This window comes from Pristiophorus japonicus, chromosome 17 (genome assembly GCF_044704955.1).
Source record: "Pristiophorus japonicus isolate sPriJap1 chromosome 17, sPriJap1.hap1, whole genome shotgun sequence".
NCBI classification, from domain to species: domain Eukaryota; kingdom Metazoa; phylum Chordata; class Chondrichthyes; family Pristiophoridae; genus Pristiophorus; species Pristiophorus japonicus.
This window is the reverse complement of record NC_091993.1, coordinates 10,934,485-10,955,533: the sequence shown is the minus strand read 5'-3', so window position 1 is coordinate 10,955,533 and position 21,049 is coordinate 10,934,485. Positions and strand designations below refer to the sequence as shown.

At 44.7% G+C, this 21,049-nt stretch overlaps 1 protein-coding gene across 3 annotated transcripts in view; it reads right to left on the bottom strand.

Moving 5' to 3' along the window:
• Window positions 1–15,733: 15,733 nt before the first annotated feature.
• Window positions 15,734–21,049, bottom strand: part of cgnl1 (cingulin-like 1) — a 168,672-nt gene continuing 163,356 nt past the window's right edge. For 2 of the 3 annotated variants that reach the window (XM_070858356.1, XM_070858358.1), the window contains 3 exons: window positions 20,127–20,235; window positions 19,482–19,645; window positions 15,734–16,099 (listed from right to left, as the gene is read on the bottom strand). In XM_070858356.1, coding sequence (XP_070714457.1) covers window positions 15,976–16,099; window positions 19,482–19,645; window positions 20,127–20,235 — 397 coding nt within the window. In that variant the 3' untranslated portion in view covers window positions 15,734–15,975. Of the gene's footprint in view, window positions 16,100–17,073; window positions 17,606–19,481; window positions 19,646–20,126; window positions 20,236–21,049 lie in introns of those variants that run through there. The other variant, XM_070858357.1, reaches the window with a different exon arrangement.

The following is a 21,049-nucleotide window of genomic DNA, read 5'->3' as shown; positions in this document are numbered from 1 at the left end:
TTATATATGATGTACATAATCTAACAAAAAAGACAAAAGAATGGGGGGCATGGAGGAGGTGCGTGTTGATGCTGTGGAGGTGGAGGATGCTGGTGAGGGCAGTGATGTGGGTGAGGTTGGAGAGGCGATGGAGATGGGTGGAAGAAAGAGAGCCAGCCGCTTTTCTGATGAGGCCAATGCTGCCCTCCTCCAAGAGGCTGAATCTCGTTGGGCCCAATTCACCCGGTGTGGGCGTGAGAAGCCAACCCCAAAAGTGTACCAAAAAATCTGGGGTGAGAACGCTGAAGTGGTGTCGTCGGCAACACACGAGGTCCGCGAGGCCAACCAGTGCCGCAAGCACTGGAACGACCTTGTTGGTTCCGGAAGAGTAAGTATTCCATTTATTTATATATATATTTATATAATTGTAATTGTAAGTGTATATGAGGCAATGATCATTTTAAATTCAGATCTGAGGTATTGCAGTTAGACCGGTAATCTTTTAATCCAAACCTACGTTTGCAGTGGACTACCATGTGTGTTGTGTAGCGTAATAATAATAATAGTTATAACACCTGTCAGTAATGTGCTACGTGTTGTATCGGTATCTGTAACAGTACCTAGCAATGATCTTACACCATCCCATGCTGTGGTCACCTTTTGTAGAAGAAGCTTTCGAAGAATAGGGCCAAGCAGCGGCACACAGGTGGTGACCCACCGGTAATTTGTGAGCTCACCGATATCGAGGAACGGGCGCTGGTACTCGTGGGCATCCACAACCGGTTGGCCACCCGTGCAGCATCAGAACCTGTCCTCATGTCACGTGAGTAAAGTATAAACCATTGCGCGATGTAAAGTCAATAAATGCCACACCCACTCATATCTGTATAATATATGATTGATGATTGAAATATGATGTATTTTATTGATTCAATGTTATGTAATATGTAATTAATGATGGGCTCATGAAAATTATTGTAATGCAGATTTTGTACTATCATGATGTTCATTAAATGTGATGTCTGTGATTATTTTTACAGCGGTAGTGCTGCTCTCGTACATATGCTGTGTGTAGCGTTTGCATTCCCCTGTGACCCAAGCACCCACTTCTCCTCTAATTACCTCATTTATGTTTTCCAGCTCAGCCAAGAGCGCAGGTCCTTCCAATTGCACCAAGGCAAGGTATCGATCCGGTGGCAGTGGATCATGTTTCTGGGGGTGAGGAGCCTCGAATCTCGCCCGTCATGCTGCAGGTCATCCTCTCCACTGAGGACAGTGAAGAGGTGGAGGAGGAGCCTGCAGCAGCAACACCACCACTTCCTTGCAGGGCTCCTGCGGCCATGTCCCCCTTGACCGTGGAGGTAGTGGGCCCGCGCACTTTGCCGCAGGGCACCCCCGAGGGACTCCATGCTAATGCCGACCACGCGGAGGTTGGATCGGCGCAGCCGGACTACTCCACGATCGGCAGATCCGAACGTGGACATGGTCAATTTGTCCAGGCGGAGCGGTGAAATTGGTCAGCAGTTCCTCCAGGCAACGGGCAGAATATCGCAACAGACGGCCACCCTCTCCGCGAATATGAACGAAAAAAAATGACGCGGATAGCGGTGGCCCTGGCAGTAACAGCCCCAGGAACACTGGTGCCAGAGGGCTATCAGTGTTCCCGGAATCCGGCACTGCACCCCAAGGTGCCGCACTCCCATTGCCAGAGACACATGCGGGCCAGGAGGAAGCTGTTGCTTGGGGCTCGGAGGAAGTTTCCTCGGAATCCTCCTCTCCAGCATCCGGCCAAATCACGGATCTGCCGCCATCCTCCCCAACGAAGCAATGCTTGAGGAGCACTGCGACAAAGCGGCTTGGAGATGGTAGGGGAAGGGGAAGAGGTGGGGTAAGGACCCCGGGGGGGGGGGGGGGGGTGGGGGAGAGGAAAGGAGGGGCATGACCGTAGGTAGGGAGGGAGGGAGAGAGGGAGGGAGGGAGTTGTTACATGTTTGCTGTTAAAATTTGTTTGTTGTTGTTGTTATCATCAAGTTTTTCAATGTTGGGATGGTTTAGGGGAGGGGTACTGTTGTTTTCTTTTATGTTTATTGAATAAGAAAAAATTCCGTGTTAGCATTAAAAAAATTATTTAACATAACATTGTTGTGCATTTTTTCAGATAACTGTAACGTCAGACACTGGCAAGTCCTTACCATGAAAGGGGATCATTAAAACGTAACTTAAATCAACTTTAACTTAAATCAACTTTAACTTTAACTGTCAACAAGATAATGTACACCATTCATGTCATATCATCATCATCATTATAGGCAGTCCCTCGGGATCGAGGAGGACTTGCTTCCACTCTTAGCATGAGTTCTTAGGTGGCTGAACAGTCCAATACGAGAACCACATTTTCTGTCACAGGTGGGTCAGATAGTCGTTGAGGGAAAGGGTGGGCAGGGAGCCTGGTTTGCCGCACGCTCCTTCCGCTGCCTGCGCTTGATTTCTGCATGCTCTCGGCGACGATACTCGAGGAGCTCAGCGCCCTCCCGGATGCACTTCCTCCACTTAGGGTGGTCTATGGCCAAGGACTCCCAAGTGTCGGTGGGGATGTTGCACTTTATCAGGGAGGCTTTGAGGGTGTCCTTGTAACGTTTCCTCTGCCCGCTTTTGACTTGTTTGCCATGGACAAGTTCCGAGTAGAGCGCTTGCTTTGGGAGTCTCGTGTCTGGCATGTGGACTATGTGGCCTGCCCAGCGGAGCTGATCAAGTGTGGTCAGTGCTTCAATGCTGGGGATGTTGGCCTGGACGAGGACGCTAATGTTTGTGCGTCTGTCCTCCCAGGGGATTTGCAGGATCTGGTGGAGACATCGCTGGTGATATTTCTCCAGTGACTTGAGGTATCTACTGTACATGGTCCACGTCTCTGAGCCATACAGGAGGGCGGGTATTACTACGGCCCTGTAGACCATGAGCTTGGTGCCAGTTTTGAGGGACTGATCTTCAAACATTCTTTTCCTCAGACGGCCGAAGGCTGCACTGGCGCGCTGGAGGCGGTGTTGCATCTCATCATCAATGCCTGCTCTTGTTGATAGGAGGCTCCCGAGATAGGGGAAGTGGTCCACGTTGTCCAGGGCCGCGCCGTGGATCTTGATGTTTGGGGGGCAGTGCTGTGCGGTGAGGACAGGCTGGTGTAGGACCTTTGTCTTACTAATGTTTAGCGCAAGGCCCATGCTTTCATACCCCTCGGTAAATACGTCGACTATGTCCTGGAGTTCAGCCTCTGTGTGTGCACAGACGCAGCCGTCGTCCGCGTACTGTAGCTCGGCGACAGAGGTTGGAGTGGTCTTGGACCAAGCCTGGAGATGGCGAAGGTTGAACAGCTTCCCACTAGTTCTGTAGTTTAGCTCCACTCCAGCGGGGAGCTTATCAACTGTGAAGTGGAACATGGCAGCAAGGAATATTGAGAAGAAGGTTGGGGCGATGACGCAGCCTTGCTTGACCCCGGTCCGGACACGAATTGGGTCTGTGATGGATCCGTTGGTAAGGATCATGGCTTACATGTCGTTGTGGAGCAGGCGGAGGATGGTGACATACTTTTGGGGGCATCCGAAACAGAGGAGGATGCTCCATCGACCCTCGTGGTTGACAGTGTCGAAGGCCTTTGAAAGGTCGAAGAAGGCCATGTATAAGGGCTGGCGTTGTTCCCTGCATTTTTCCTGCAGCTGTCGCGCTGCAAAAACCATGTCCGTTGTGCCCCGGAGGGGACGAAATCCGCACTGCGACTCTGGGAGGAGCTCCTCGGCCACGGGAGAAGACGATTGTATGAGCTGCAGACACAACAGTCTTGCAGCTGTGTAAATACCACCAACGTTATTTCAAGCAAAGCGCTCATTTATGAGCTGCTGACATAACAGTCTTGCAGCTGTGTAGCCACCACGGGCCCTTTCCTGTGGTCTAGAGGGGGTTGGGGGCATGGTTTCAATGTCAGCCTGATTGTCTGCCCCGAGGACATCGTCTCCCTCATCTTCATCCTCTTCTCCTCTCTCCTGAGGTGGATCGGCAATTCTTGTCCCTTCCTGATAGCCAAGTTATGCAGCATGCAGCACACCACCATGAATTGAGCTACCTGCTCAGAGTGGTATTGTAACTCGCCTCCTAGTGGTCCAGGCATCTAAAGCGCTGCTTAAGCACTCCAATTGTCTTTTCGACAATATTGCTTGTGGCTATGTGGCTTTCTTTGCATCGCTTCTTGGCTTCTGTCTGGGTCTTACGCAGGGGGCGTCATCAGCCAGGTGGCGAGGCCATATCCTTTGTCACCAAGCATCTAGCATTGACCTTGTGGCTGACTGGTAAACATGTCAGATACAGTGCTCTCAACACAAGATATGCGCATCATGGATGTTGCCTGGAACTTTTGCATTTACTGCCATGATTATTTGCTTGTGGTCAACAACGAGTTGCACATTCAGGGAGTGGAATCCCTTTCGTTTCCGAAAAACCTTTGCATCCTGAAAAGGTGCCCGTATGACGATGCGCGTCCTGTCTATTGCTCCCTGCACCTTGGGGAAGTTTTCTATTCTCAAGAAGCCTACAGCCTTTTCAGTCTGTGCCTCCCTGGTCATAGGGAAGTTTATAAAGTCCATCCTGAGAGTGTAAAGGGCTTCAGTCACCTGTCGAATGCAGCAATGTGTGGCATGCTGAGAGATAGAGCAAATGTCGCCAGCTGAAGCCTGAAAGGAGCCCGATGCATAGAAGGAAAGTGCTGCAGTTACCTTGACCTCAATGGACAGTGTGGTCCTGATGGTGCTGTTAGGCTGCAGATCTCCCCTAATGAGCTGACGTCTCTCACTGATGACCTCCTTTCGGAAGCGCAGTCTCCTAAGGTACGTGTTCTCGGACAAATCCAGGTAAGACCGCTTCTCCCTGTAAGTTCGTCGGGTGTAAGTTCTCCTCCTCAGTCTGCCACCTCTTTGATTGGGCACATAATGCTCTTCACTATACCTTCTCTCATCCCTAGTCTGCAGCATGTGAGTAGTCATCAATACAGGCTGAGAAATTACAGGCCCCATTACAATAACAATCACTATTAACTGTATACCTATTCTTCACAAACAATAAATTTTCCTACTAAAACTCATAAATTCAATTCGTCCACAATATGATAAGATGTTTGTTCAGATTTTCAAATAAACTTCAAAGAACTCACAAATTAAATCAAAACTCCTCAGAACTTGAAGCAACCTTTTATATGAAAAGTCCTCTGATTTACAAAATGGCGACAATACCGCTGGGTTAAGGTCAGGTGAGTGCAGCTTTTTTTCAGTGTTTTTTTGGGCGGGCGATATATGGGCGATATGTCGAAAGTAACGCTCGGCGATATTATGGGCGGTTTTCTGAGCGTTAGTTTGATTATAAACTGTATTCTGGGCCTTTACGGCAAAAAAATATGGGCGGGCGGTTTAATTATTTCTCGGCGTTACCTAGATGCCGAAAGTATCGCTGGGTGATAAATGAGTGATAAATGGGCATTAGTTTCCATTTTTTTGTGAAATGGGTGATAAGTGGGCGTTATACTTCATCAGCGTTAAAATGGACGGGAAATGGGCGGTCGAGAGGTAAAACTGATGGAAAGTCTAGACCATGGACTATGTACAGCAGGCACCTCCAAACATTGGAGAAGTACCACCAACGCTGCCTCCTCAAGATCCTGCAAATCCACGGGGAGGACAGACGCACCAACGTCAGTGTTCTCGCTCAGGCCAACATTCCCAGCATCGAAGCACTGACCACACTCGATCAGCTCCGCTGGACGGGCCACATTGTCCGCATGCCTGACATGAGACTCCCAAAACAAGCACTCTACTCAGAGCTTCGACATGGCAAGCGAGCCCCAGGTGGGTAGAGGAAACGCTTCAAGCCTCCTTGAATAAATGTAACATCCCCACCGACACCTGGGAATCCCTGGCCCAAGACCGCCCAAAGTGGAGGAAGAGCATCCGGGAAGGCGCTGAACGCCTCTAGTCTCTTTGCCGATAGCAAGCTGAAGCCAAGTATTGACAGCAGAAAGAGCGCGCGGCAACCCAGGCAAAACACCCACCTGTTCTTTCAACCACCGTCTGCCCCACCTGTGACAGAGACTGTAGATCCCGCATTGGGCTCATCAGTCACCTGAGAACGCATTTTTAGTGTGGAAGCAAGTCATCCTGGACTCCGAGGGACTGCCTATGATTATGATTTCCTATGTTCTTATGTAACCTGCCTTCATACTTTAACCCTTCCCTTTTAGCCTTGGTACCATTCTGGTGAATCTGCACTGCAGCCCCATCTAGGTCAATATATCCTTCCTTTTATTTGGGTGTGTTTGCTCTCTGTGTAGAACCTTAGGGCATTTTCTACATTAAGGATTGTCTATAAATGCATGTTATAGTTCAGTTTGTCACCTTATGCCAAGTTCAGCTTCTTATCGCTGAGTGCCTTGTTTACCTAAAAACAGCGACTACATTTCAGAACATTTGAAATGCTCGATATAAATACAAGTTCTTTCGTCCTCCAATTTCCACCATCTACAGCATGATCCCAACAGCATCTTCTCCTCTTCCAGACGCCCTCCATGAAACATTCATTCACCCTTCCATTTCCTTTCTTCTTGGCTGCTTTTCCCATCCAACCACAGCAGATGATACACTGTCCAGGATTCATTCAAGCATTGTCTGGGGCTCAAAGTACTTCTTCCATGTGTGACAGCAATTTACATATACACCTTCCAACCTACTACATTGCATTTTCACTGTCCGATGCCTTGATACGGTCAAAAAGCAGATTCGGTGACTGGTTTGCCATATCTCTTCGTGCTGTCTGCAAACATGGTTCTGGCGAGAGGCTGAGCCAGGCTTTCCAGCCTCAAAAAATTACCCCCAAGGTCTCAACTTGAAATATCAACCTCACTTTTCTCTTCTCAGAGACTGCTGGCTTATTTGGCTATCCCCAGAGTTTTCTGCTTTTATTTCTGATTTTCAACATTTGCTTTGTTGTTTATGTTTATTTCACATGTTCCATACCTGATTTTGTAGTGGACACAGCAGGGGGGGGTTTTAACATTCCAAAAACGGGTGGGGTTTGGGTCATGTGGGAAGTAAAACATTTCCATTTCAAACCCGCACCCAACCCGCCCACTTCTGATTTTAATGGCAGTGGGAAGGGAGGGGGCAACCAACCCGCTCCCAGGAGGCGGGTCCCTCGTTTAAATATTTTAACGAGGCTGCATACCTAAGAGTTTACGTGTTTCAGCTTTAACACTGGCCAGACAGGTTTCCCAGGCCGAGGGAATCCCAGCAACTGAAGGGAGGCGAGGAATGCTGAATGGAGCAGGTAAGTGCCTGTGCAGCAATGCTTGTGTGGCAGGAGGAACAGGAGTGCTTCCCCTAGTCCACCAAGCTAACTCATTAACGTCTCCAATGATGTGATGACCACCCCCCATGTCCTCTCCGGCCACCCCACAATCTTTTCCCCCAATCTCTCCAGTCACCGCATCAATGTCCCCTTCTCCCCCGATCTCCTTAAATCGATGCTCCCCAACACCCGATCTCGCCCTCCCTCCTCTACTCTGTCCGGCTGCGGCCTGGTACCACAGGCCTGCCCGTGTGACCACACTTCAAGACTGCTCACAACAACCACCTTCTAGCACCACGTCCGTGGCCCTGAAGGTCACGGCTCTTTGAGTGCACATCCAAGTACTTGTTCAATGTGACGAGGGTTTCTGGCTCCACCACCCTTTCAGCTAATTGGAACAGAGGGAAGTTGCCACACTGAAGCTGTATGCAGGAACCACTGTAATACAATATGGGATCCATTACATCGGTGGAGAAGAAAAAAATTAGTATTTGTTGTGTTGTGAGAAGTCATATTGGTTTTGTTAAATGGCTATTACCTGTTGGGGAGGGAATACAGTGGTTTATCACAGTGGCCTTTCACCATTGGGACAATAATGGCATAATCTGCTGGCGACAAGAGTCCACTGTAATAGATGTTTGGACCACCTCAGCAAAATGAATTGTGACCATGGCTCCACAGCACAATACAGCCTCTAATTTGTAGCATGCCAATCCAACTAGTAGAAGGCACATAACAGGTGTATAAAATGGAGGTGTATAATATTATGAGGGGCATTGAGTGGATCGGAAGGACCTATTCCCCCCCCCTTAGCAGAGAGGTCTACAACCACGGGGCATAGATTTAAAGTAATTGGTTTAGAGGGGATTTAAGGGGACATTTTTTCACCCAGAGGGTGGTGGGGGTCTGGAACTCACTGCCTGAAAGGCTGGTAGAGGTAGAAACCCTCACCACTTTTTAAAAACTACTTATATATGCACTTGAAGGCTACGGACCAAGAGCTGGAAAGTGGGATTAGGCTGGATAGCTCTTTGTTGGCCGGCACGGATACGATGGGCTGAAATGGCCTCCTTCCGTGCTGTAAATTTCTATGATTCTATAAACAGCATCTTCAAGACAACTCTTTCCTCCTTCCTTTTGGAGCAGCACTTCCACCCACCACCATGACATGGCTGAAGTAAGGAGTCTAGTGCTTGGGAGTCAAGCTTTAATTCACCATACGGTGACGTTGGGAGTTGGTAACCCAACACACTGCACCCCTGCACCGAGCTCTTGTCAAAAGCCCATTTTGCAATAGGGGGAGCAGTACTTCATCTCTTGTGAAAATGTCAGTTGAAGATAACACCTATTCACTTTCACAGTTGTAAATAAAGAACAAGGATGTGGTTAGTTGGTGCTGGGTGTTGGCTACAGTACATGTGAACCGTGTATGGTTGTGTGTGCTTCTGTTTATTCAAAAAGAATGCGAATTCTGCATTAGTTTCGTTTATATTTGAAACGTCTGCAGAACAAGCTACTCCCCTTTCCGGCCCTAATCAGAGATTCATTATGAGGAGCTGGACCTGTGTCTCCTCCATTGGCATTAAGCATTGTTGGAACCTGAAGCCAGACCGTGGCCTGAGGGAACACACATCTGTACACTGCTCCCAAGATTACTTCACTTGGAGGCCTTAGTTAACCAACATGTTTGCTTTAGGTCCAAAATGTACCAATGACTCATCTACCAGAAAATTAAACATCTTGATTATTTTTAAAAAACTCTACTTAAACCCCTTTGTGCTTATGTGCAGACTTTGCCTATTTATATTGCCTCCATCTGCTCCTTTCCATATTATTACAGTATACTTTGCATCTCGTTTCTGATAGCACGCAATTTCAACACGCAAAGACAGACTGCCATTTACATAACACCTGTGGCTAGAAAGTCGCCGACTTTGCGATGGGTTTTTTGGCGATATTTCACCCTCCGCAGCAGAAACCCAGCCGGCGGGAACTTCAGTGGCCTTTTGCAAAGGCGCTTTCTACGTACTGCCAGGGAGAGGAGTGCCGCCGTGCAACACTCGAAATAGCGTTTTCTCCCGAAATTTGGCGCTCTCCGCACCCGTATTCTGTGCCCAGAATACCGACCGGGGAAAACCTGCACTGTAGCCGTAAGTTTGAAGACCTGCAAAAAAGGTAAGTTAAAGTTCTTATTTTTTAATTCTTTTTCAGCGATATAGTAAGTAAAGGTTTTGTGAATGTTTAGTCATTTTTTTTTCCTCCAATTTTTTTGTTGCTGTTTTTCTCCCCTCCCAAGGCCTCTCTCGCAGCGCTATTGGCCCCGGACTAAAGTTGCCGAAATTCGCGGTTTGCACCGTGTATCCTTGTGCAATGCCGATTTTTACTGCTGCTCAAATTAAAGGACGAAAATTAGAACTCCTTACGGTAGCGAAACAAAAACAGTAATTTTGGCGTAAAAATAACGTTTTCAAAACCGAATTTCCAGCCCGACATGTCTCTCAGAAACATCCCATTGTGCTTCACATGAATTACTTGGACGTGACGATCACTGTTGTTATGTGGGGCAAATGTGGCTACCATTTTGCACACCGCCAGTACCTATAAACAGCAACAAGTTGAATGACCAGTTAATCTGTTTTTACATCGGAAGGAGACCCCTTTCTCTTCTTTGAAATATTATTCAATTATACCGAATAAAAGGGGAGAAGGAACAATCGGACACAAGGGACACAATCTTAAAACTAGAGCAAGGCGATTTCGGGAGTGAAATCAGGAAGAAGTTTTGCACACAATGGGTATGGCAAACCTGGAATTCTCTCCCCCAAAAGGCTGCGGATGCTGGGACAATTACACTTTTCAAAACTCAAATCAACAGATTAAAGATACGTGGTGTGACCTTAATAAATTTCAGCATGCAACCCAGGGATAAAGAAATATTTATCTGGTAATGCTGTGAGGAAGGAATCGGGTGGGCTTGGTGATGGACTAGATGTGGAGCTGTCAAGGTCGGGCAGAACTCCACGGCTGTGTAATTATGGAGTCAGGCATGCTGGCAGAGTTAGAATTGGGAGGCATTGGTATACATAGGAAAGTTAACCTGGCGCTCATGAATGATGTCATCATGGGACAGCATGTAAAGTAGCAACAGGTAGAGGTGAAGGGTGGAACTTTGGGGCATTCTGGAGATGACCACACAGGCACAAGTAAAGCTTTTGGTGGCGATAACCGAGGGAGGCCATGGAGAGGTGAATGTGTTGAATGTAAAACAATGTATGATGCGACTATGTTTAATTTTAGGTATTGCACCATCCATTAAAACAAGAGGATAATTTAATGCACCAAACCTTGATTCTGCTGCCCTCTACTGGATGACCTAGTAGAGGGCAGCAAAAGCAAGCTTGTGTCGAAGAACCAAATAGCAACAACAGCAACTTGTATTGATATAGCACCTTTAACATGGTGAAATGTCCCAAGGCGCTTCACAGGTGTATTATGAGACAAAAAATTTGAAAGCATGATTAGGTTTCACATGTATTAAGATATCCACAGAACATTGCGTTTACAAAAATGGGCAAAGTGGGATCTTACAATAAAGATGGAAAAATTAACTACTGCACTGATTATTTCACTGGCCCCACGTAACACCCAACCCAAGCCTGCAATGTCTCTCTACACAGGAAAGACCCTTGATACCTCTCTGATCTAGCCAAACCAAGGGATGTCTCCAAGGAACCTTGGCCCTTGTAAGCTCGTGCCTCAAAACATGTGCTTATACTAACAACCCAATGTGCTGTTTCCTCCTGCAAGTATTGCGTAACAAAGCCATCAGAGGGTTGTGACTCTTTGGAATTCTCTGCCTCAGAGGGCTGTGGGTGCTGAGTCTCTGAATATATTCAAGGCCAAGATAGATAGATTTTTGGAGTCTAAGAGAATCAAGGGATATGGAGATCGGGCAGGAAAGTGAAGTTGAGGTCAATGATCAGCCATGATCTTATTGAATGGCGGAGCAGGCTCGAGGGGCCATATGGCCTACTCCTGCTCATATTTCTTCTGTTCTTAAAGTGACTTTACAAGATGTATGTATTGATGCCTCTGAATAGAATTTTTTTTTTAAATAGTGCAATGAAATAGAACCACAGCTGGACACTCTGTATTGGACAAAAGTAATGGGACAAAATCTGGCCTGCTGTGTTTGACACCAGTAATTAGTCAACAAAGATTGTGGCTTCCTACTTGGAAGTTAGTTTATAATCCACGTTACATAAAGCTCTCAAGATACGGACAAATGGAGAATATTTTTAGATAGCTTAATTGAGGTATCGATCAATCATCTTATACTTGGATGGTGTATTTGCAATAAATAACAAATATTCATTATACCTGGTTAATGGAAAACTTAATATTTAGAGTGTGCTTCATTTTATCCAAACTACTTTCAAATGGCCTCAACTTGATGAATGACTTGTGATAAATTTACTTAAAATGTTTCTTCAAAGAAAAATATCTTTTGTGAAGAAGTGTAAAAACAACCTCCAGTGTCAGAACCAAAGTATTCCGATTGTGCAATGTGTTCAGGAGCAAAGATGTACAGCGAGGAACATCCATCTGTGCTGACTAACTTTTTGATAATTCACCATATCGGCCCACGTCATTTGGGTAATACAAAATGATATTGCTGAATTTTAATGAACACCTCTCTAAAATAAAAGGCGGAACCTGGCTTTACAGTCTGATGCAAGTGGAAAGTCAAACTTCAGCATTGGAGGTGCAATAAAACCCATTCTTGATCAACGGTTTTCTTTAAATGCAGGAATTAAACAGACCATAAACAATTTTGAAATAGTTGACATCTTCCCTGCAGTGTTAAAATACTGTAACTCGATCCAAACCCTTTAATAAATTTGACTCTTAAAGACACTGTAAAGTGTTTTCAAGAAAAGTACCGTTCAGTGTTTATCATACAACGAATACTCGTGTTTATCTTCACTTATGAGCAGAAGCAATGCGGCCTCGATTCTAACTCCAGGTAGATTCCCCACTCGGGGAAATTACACTCACGTCTCAACGATGTCATTAGGCCACAACATGCATCTGTAAAGAAGGACCCTGTTGGCTCTGGACGCCTGTCCTTGTTGCCTGCTCAGGAGAACGGGTTAAAATTGCAGTTGTTGCGATCATGGTAGCTTACGGACAGCTAAGAACCAGGGCAATTTTAACTGCCCATCCGCCAGATTTCTGCTGAGCGAGTAAGATTAAAATTGCCCCAATAAGCATAATGACAACTGCAAATAAATATGGTTTTAAAAACTTTATTTGTAGTAATTGGTGTCTTACAGCTTTGTATGCATGGAGTAGTTTCCATGTTTAGAAACAATTAAATATTGTCCATTTCTAATGCCCTGAACAGAAACTAGTAAATGCAGTGATGTAGATTAAGACATTCAGCAGTGTAGTATATGACATCCAAATACAACTCTCACATCTTCCTGGTACAATAAATCATGTTAAATGTTTGCAGATATATTGCACTTTATTGATTGTCACTCAACAGTGTGCATTTAATTTAGCTTCCATTATATGTTACTGGAATAATAAAAATCAGTTTAGCAAAATATTTTTTATACAATATATATATATATAAAAAAAAGTCATTCTGTTATCCAGACCAAGATGGCAAATATAAAATAATACTGGATAACTTTCATATTTAATCAAACACTGGAAATAAAACTATTTTTGAGTAACTGATACATAATTAAGGCAAGAGTAAAACAGAGCTTCAGTTCAAGGTAACACTTCAGAAAATATCTAAACAATTACATTTCAGATATTGCAATATTATCTAGGTTATAGCAAAAGCAAGAAATATTCAATGGCAGATGTACTGTTGTGAACAAAATACACACACATTTTAAGGGACCATTGTTGAAAATGGTTGCAACTTCTATTTTTTTTGAATGGCATTGATTTTAATGAAACCTAATTTATGATGTTAAAGGTCCTCCACCAGCCTGTCCTCACTGCACAGCACTGCCCCCCAGTCATCAAAATCCACGGTGCGGCCCTGGACACCGTGGACCACTTCCCATATCTCGGGAGCTCCTATCAACAAGAGCAGGCATCGACGACGAGATCCAACACCACCTCCAGTGCAACCTTCGGCCGCCTGAGGAAAAGAGTGTTTGAAGACCAGGCCCTCAAAACTGCCACCAAGCTCATGGTCTACAGGGCTGTAGTAATACCCGCCCTCCTGTACGGCTCAGAGATATGGACCATGTACAGCAGACACCTCAAGTTGCTGGAGAAATACCACCAACGGTGTCTCCGCAAGATCCTACAAATCCCCTGGGAGGACAAGGGCACCAACATTAGCGTCCTCATCCAGGCTAACATCCCCAGCATTGAAGCACTGACCACACTCGATCAGCTCCGCTGGGCAGGCCCACATTGTCCGCATGCCAGACACGAGACTCCCAAAGCAAGCGCTCTACTCGGAACTCCTTCACGGCAAATGAGCCAAAGGTGGGCAATGGACACCCTCAAAGCCTCCCTGATAAAGTGCGACATCCCCACTGACACCTGGGAGTTCCTGGCCCAAGACCGCCCTAAGTGGAAGAAGTGCATCCAAGAGGGCGCTGAGCACCTCGAGTCTCAATGCCGAGAGCATGCAGAAATCAAGTGCAGACAGCGGAAAGAGCGTGCGGCAAACCAGTCCCACCCACCCCTTCCCTCGACGAATATCTGTCCCACCTGTGACAGAGTCTGTGGCTCTCGTATCGGACTGTTCAGCCACCAAAGAACTCACTTCAGAAGTGGAAGCAAGTCTTCCTCGATTCCGAGGGACTGCCGATGATGATGATAAACTACAGAATTCCCTTCTTTCCCCCTTCTCTCCTGAAGGTAATGACACTCTGGGGTACCATCCCACAACACAGGGACCCCTCTCGTCATTCTTCATGTGTGAACCCAGATAGTAAGAGAGAAGCAGGGAGGGAGCGGTGAAGGGGTTTTGTGGCTGGGAAAACCGGATGTGTGGATTTCCCATAGGTGCTGCTGAACTTAACCTCTCTTAAATGTTACTGACTCTGTTTACCGGCAACAGCCATTCAGATTAAAAGGCTGCCTGGCGAGCATGGCTGCAGCATCCAGCTTCTGCGGGGGGGGGGGGAGGGAGGTATCCGATGGTGCGCTGGTGGGGCGGGGGGGTGGGGGGAAAGAGAGGGGGGAAGCACACCTGCTCCTTTAGCCTCACAAGCAATGCTGGAAAAGCACTTAGCTGTTCCATCCAGTCGCTCTTGTCTCCCTTCAGCTGCCGGGTTTCCCAAGCCTGGAAAACCTGGCCAGCCAGCATTAAATCTTAAACAGATCTGAAGGCCCCAATCTTCAGAGGGAAACCAGGAAGAGCGGGATTCCCCGAACGGAGTGAAGTTTTAACTCCATGGCATGCGTTTTAAAAAAAAAGGGTTCCCCACGCAGAGGTGAGCGCCTGATTGATGGGAAGTTCCCAAGAAAAGGCCTCAATCGAAAATTAGTTAAGTTTTGTGGTTCATGGGGGTAGAGATCGTGTGGGATGCGGAAGGGTAGTAGATCATAGAATCATAGAAAAATTACGGAACAGAAGGAGGCCATTCGGCCCATCGTGTCCGTGCCGGTCGAAAAAGAGCTATCCAGCCTAATCCTACCTTCCAGCACTAGGTCCATGGCCCTGTAGGTCACAGCTCTTTAAGTGCACATCCAAGTACTTTTTAAATGTGATGAGGGTTTCTGCCTCTACCACCCTTTCAGGCAGTGAGTTCCAGACCCCCACCACCCTCTGGGTGATATTTTGTTTCCTCATCTTCCTTCGGGGGTCTGGGATGGGGGGTGGGGTTGGGAATCATGAGCGGGAGTCTGTGATCACGGGGAGGGTGTTTACAGGTTTGCTTTTTGGGCCAGAGGAATCACTCCTGCTCCTCCTGGCCCACAAGCAGTGCCAAAAATTTGCCCCTGATGGAAATGCCGCTTTGATATCAGATGAGGACAATATCAAGCTTGATTGTGGCAAAATAGCACAACATTCACTGTCGAGACTCACTCGTGAAGATCAGTCACGAGAGACCAGAGTCCCAGTGGTGGGGAAACATACCCCAACAAAATGTCAGTGTCTTTAGCTGCACGGGGTAAGGGAATAAATTGGCCAGAGAATGCTCAAGGTTAATATAACAACCACTGCAGAAATCGGCCAAAGATTTGTTGGCACAAAAAGCAGTTTAAATAATAAAGGAAAATAATCTCTGTAGTTTAAATTTATTTACAACCTGTACACAACTTAACATCGACTTGCTAATCATTGTGTCTAGTTTAAAAAAAAAATTGAAGCATTTATAATCATTTCCTTCAAACTGTAAAATATGACCTTCCTTTAATTGTCCAAAGGAATCTAAAAATATAAAACCCAGCATGGCATCTGATAAGGCAGTAGTGAACAGGTGTTTAAGACATTTCACATATTAAACAGTATCAGTATGATTAAGGAATTCAATCCAAAAATCTAAGGCAGGTATTGTACCTGGTACAGTTAATTATGCCATTGCATTGTTTCTTCCCTATATCTAATGATTAAGCATCAGTTTAGGTTTGAGTCTACAAGTTGCCTTCCTTTGCTGGTTTAAACCCTGTGTCATATATACTATCTTCATCTGTACTGTAATCATTTTCAAAATCATTTAGAACTGAGGATGAAACCTTTGCCGATGAATTCTTGCGTCTGTTAACAAAACAGGTCAAATAGAATAGGTTTTTCAGTGGCGTTTAATGAAATAGCACTACATTTATACAGCAGAGTGAACATTTATATTTAAAAAACACACATATTTTTCTCCATGTGATTCAAAAGAAAACGATTATATTTAGTAAAAATTAGTTAATTATAAGGTTGCATTCTTTTGTGACAATTTTGCTGCTGATTAGAATTAGAATGAAACAAGTTTGACTCGGGAACAAAGACATCTAAAGAGCAGCATCAGAGAGAAAGTCCCATGCAAAGTGTAACATTATAATCATATGTGTAACAATCAAAGGAAGGGCAGACAGTGTTGTCATTTACCCCCCAGCCCCCTAACCTTTGGTTATGTTCCCCCGCAAAAAGCAATTGTGACCAGCTGAACACATGAAACATGCAAAGAAACAGAGAGCTGACACAGAGACGGGCACACAGAGTGAAGCAGGCTGCAGTGAGAGAGGATTAAACGCTGCATGGCAAGATGAGGTAGAATTACCTCCCCGACACCTTGAGATCAATTGATTGTGCAAACTTCAAGAGGCCGTGCCAAGCAACCAACCTGTCCTCACATCCAACTGAATATCATCTCAAGACAGCTTTTCAAACCATACTTTATTCTGATATTAAAAGTAGATACACAGGCATAGAGGTTAATTGCAAGTGGAAAAAGAGAAGCTTCCCTGCCACTCTGCCTATTTCTCTCCTAACAACTTTGTATTTTTCAGACAATTAGAAGTATCCATTCGTAGGAGAATGCCACAGGACAAAATATCGCAGTGAGCTCTGACATTGCTGATTCAGTGCAGGTTATATTAATGTTACATAAGAACATAAGAAATAGGAGCAGGAGTAGGCCATTTGGCCTCTCGAGCCTGCTTCGCCATCCAGTAAGATCATGGCTGATCTGATCCTGGCCTCAACTCCACTTCCCCGCCCACTCCCCATAACCCTTGACTCCCTTAACATTCAAAAATCTGTCCATCTCCACCTTAAATATATTCAATGACCCAGCCTCCCCAGCTCTCTGGGGTAGCGAATTCCAAAGATTCACGATCCTCAGAGAAGAAATTGCTCCTCATTTCCGTTTTAAATGAGCGACCCTTTATTCTGAAACTCTGCCTCCTAGTTCTAGATTTCCCCCACGAGGGGAAACATCCTCTCTGCATCTACCCTGTCGAGCCCTCTCAGTATCTTATACATTTCAATAAGATCACCTCTCATTCTTTTAAACTCCAATGAGTATAGGCCCAACCTTTCTTCATAAGACAACCCTTTCATCACACGGCAGTCAATTTGCACACAGCAAGCTCCGACCAACAGCAATCTGGCGTTACAGATGCAGATTTCAGTTATTTGAAAATCAGTAACACTGTTGGGAAATCTGTTCTTTTGGCAGAATTCCTCAGATTACAGATAATATATCCTAACTGTGCAGTTTAATTTTATAGTAGCGAATTTGAAGATGTGATTAAGTAGCATCTGTTGATTAATCTGTAAATAAACAATGATCTATTTATTATTAATATTTGTATATATCATGATGTTTAATAGTCAAAACCAGATGCAGGTTTCAGAGAAGCTGTGTTCGAGGTCAGGAGATAAGATGAGGATATGCAAACACAATTCAACATCCATTTTAAAGTCAGACCTCTGTCCATATTTATAATGGAAACAATCTATGTAAACTAGTCATGCTGCAATGACACCCTCCAGCCAGAGGTGGCGACCTCCGCACGGAGGGAAGGCGAAATTACAGCGTGTCAAGTTTACACAGGTGGTTTTCATTATAAATGTGAACACAAGAGCTTATAATATCACCTGTAATATTCACGGGAGGTTTCTACAGCTGTAACTTTGCCGGAACCCTCGGAGAAATGATGTATGTGGCTAAAAACACCCATTTATGCTATTTCTTGGGCGTTTTCACCAAAGTCACGGCAGCAGATTGTGGGTACGCCACGGAAATTTGGAGGGAGTACTTTAGCAGACTGTGCGGTTGCCAGTTTCAGACTGCATGCCGAATGGTTCAGCCATTGACTGCACCGTTCACTTGGACTCGAAAAGAAAGACTTGCATTTCTACAACTCCTTTCATGATCTCTGGATCTCCCAAACGCTTTGCAACCAATGAAGTACTTTACAAGTATTGTCACTGTTGTAATGTAGGAAATGCAGCAGTCAATTTGCTCACAGCAAGCTCCGACCAACAGCAATCTGAAAATGACCAGATAATCTGCTTTTTAGCGAGGACAGGGACATTATATGAGTGTAGGTGTGTGTCCCTTCAAGGGTAGAAATTGTAATTGCTATGGATTCTTGTAATGAATGCTGGGGTCATCTACAGGTCAAGTGGCAGATGACTTGGCTTTGACTGATAGATCAATTCAATTGGGAGGAACTGTACTCCCTAGGAGAGGCGCTGAAACACGATTCTTTTCTGCATCTGTAATAAAGGACTGATTGCAGGACTATCTAGACTAATCTTCTAACTCCGGCCATTCCCATTTCAATTCGGCCCATCATCCCTTTTGTCTCTCTAATCTCTCCTGCCTTCTACCCTAGCACCGACCTTCCCTTTGTCCTTTCCTCCCCTCCCCCCTTCAGTGCTTCTTAAGAACCTGTTCATTTCGAACATTCGCCAGTTCTGACGAAGGGTCATCGACCCGAAACGTTAACTCTGTTTTTCTCTACACAGATGCTGCCTGACCCGCTGAGATTTCCAGCATTTTCTGTTTTTATTTCAGATTCCAGCATCCGCCGTATTTTGCTTTTGTGTTGTTGACTGATTGCAGGAGGTAGACGGTATAAATTATCCTATAACAGTCCTAAATAACAGTATTATAGTAAAAATTAATGATTAAAAAGTATAAGCTTTCCTACAGTTATACCTAGCTTAGAACTGTTGACTTGTTTTTGCCTGGTTTTTAACTCCTCTTTGGTCTTCTGCAGCTTTTGAGAAAGTGGAGGTCCAGGCTGGAGGGAGCTGATTCGTATTCGATCAGGGATCGTACAATAAAATCTACCCCCTTTCTCTCCCCCTTCACCTCATAAAATACTCTACAAAACAAATTAATTAGTGTTAACTGGTCTGTATCTGTAGCTAGGCCAAATGAAAGAAATACTTAGTACTAAAGTGAGTAAGTTAAAGTTCTTTCAGCTTTATGTTTGGGCTCATGCCTAAAGGGAAATGGATGAAGTTCCCTTTAGTTCCTTCTGATCCTTATAGCGATCAGAGAGGTAGTTGTATCCCTAAATCCTAGAGATGAAAGGACAGTCCTGTCCTCCATTATACCACCTCGTTTCCTGATGTTACAGCAGAACATCACAGCCCTTTCTCACGAGCATTGTGGAAACAGACACACCCCTACCTGAGGTCTTTCCTTAAAGTATTCATTTGCCCTTGAAGTTCTTCATTGACTTCCACCTGTTCCTCCAGCTCTCTCTGCAGCTTTCTCTTTGCATTTTCCGAGCGATCTATTTCTTCCTCTGCTTCATCTACTTGCCGCTTTAGTGCTTTTAATCGTAGGTTCAACTGGAAAATAATTGAAAGACTGATCACAACAAGCACATTTCTTACAACCCTGTCGAAAACATTTTAAAGAAGCTGAATTTTGGTTCATAAATACTGGACTAAAAACTAGATTGAACAATGTTCAGCCAGTTTAACAATTTGAAGAATTGGTCTTCACCCTCACTCAAAGCTATTTTATTTAAAATTGCATTTGCCCCATTTTATTGATTATATTTGAAACTAAAAGGTTTTGAGAAGCTTGTTAATCAGTTTCAAATTTAATCCAAGACATTATTACTTAGCAGTTCCTTGTCTAGAATCAGAATTGAGTTAAATATAAATATAAATTTTCATGCTCTTTCCAGCAAAAGTTTCAAACTGGACTTGGCATAGATGCTTGGGATTAGAGTAGTAAGTTATAGTACTACCTTTCTCCCACCCTTCCAGCCCACCTCCAACTTACTGCTACAAAATGGATGTTCCTCCATTTTGTGCCACATACCTGATCCTTTTGGTCGGTCAGATGGAGATGCTCATCATCAATTTGCAGCATTAGTTCCTTAACCTTTCTTTCAAGCTTGCGATTGTTCAATTGCAGTGTAGATCTGTCTCTGAAAAGAGATGTTAAAAACATATTTTAATTGTACTCATCACAGGAGATCTCCAGCTGAAAGGGTTAATATTATACTGGTCTGCATCAGCCTTCCTTGTACTGTTTTCTATAATATGGCATTATGTACACTTGTTTGCAACCCACACAACAACAACTTGCATTCATATAGCACCTTTAATATAGCTAGAGTAAAAAAAAACATCCTAAGACATTAGGAGTGTTACCAGTCAAAATTTGACATGGAGCCACATAAAGAGATATTAGGACAGGCTTGGTCAAAGGGGTAGATTATAATGATAAACTGAGGAGTATTTTGAATCCCTTATGGTTATTGTATGGCAATGAACAGTTGCTAGCTGCAGACTATGCAAATAGCTATTAATGCCGGTAATTAGCCAAAACCGCAGATTAATGGTAAAATATCAATGCAAGAACAAACTGTCAGCGCTCTAATCTCTGCTCACTGTACAAATTTGCTCCCATGGATATAGCTGCAACTATTAAAGCACACTTACGCTGATACAGATATAAAGTTATTCTTGGTTTTATTGCATTTTGTCTGAATTGTCCAATTTGATGCAAGCATGAATGCTATCCCTCAAGAAGAGTCTCATTTAATCAGGTACAGATCTAGCACACGCAAATTGTTTTTTTTATACTCATTACTAGAGATTAAACTTCAGTCGGCTCCAACCTTCAAAATGCACTATATATAGGCTATAAGTTACTTCATTTCCCTGTTCACTGTCAACATTACAATCATGGCCAAATACTTACATCAGTTGGGCTGCGGATGCTGCTGATGAGTTTAT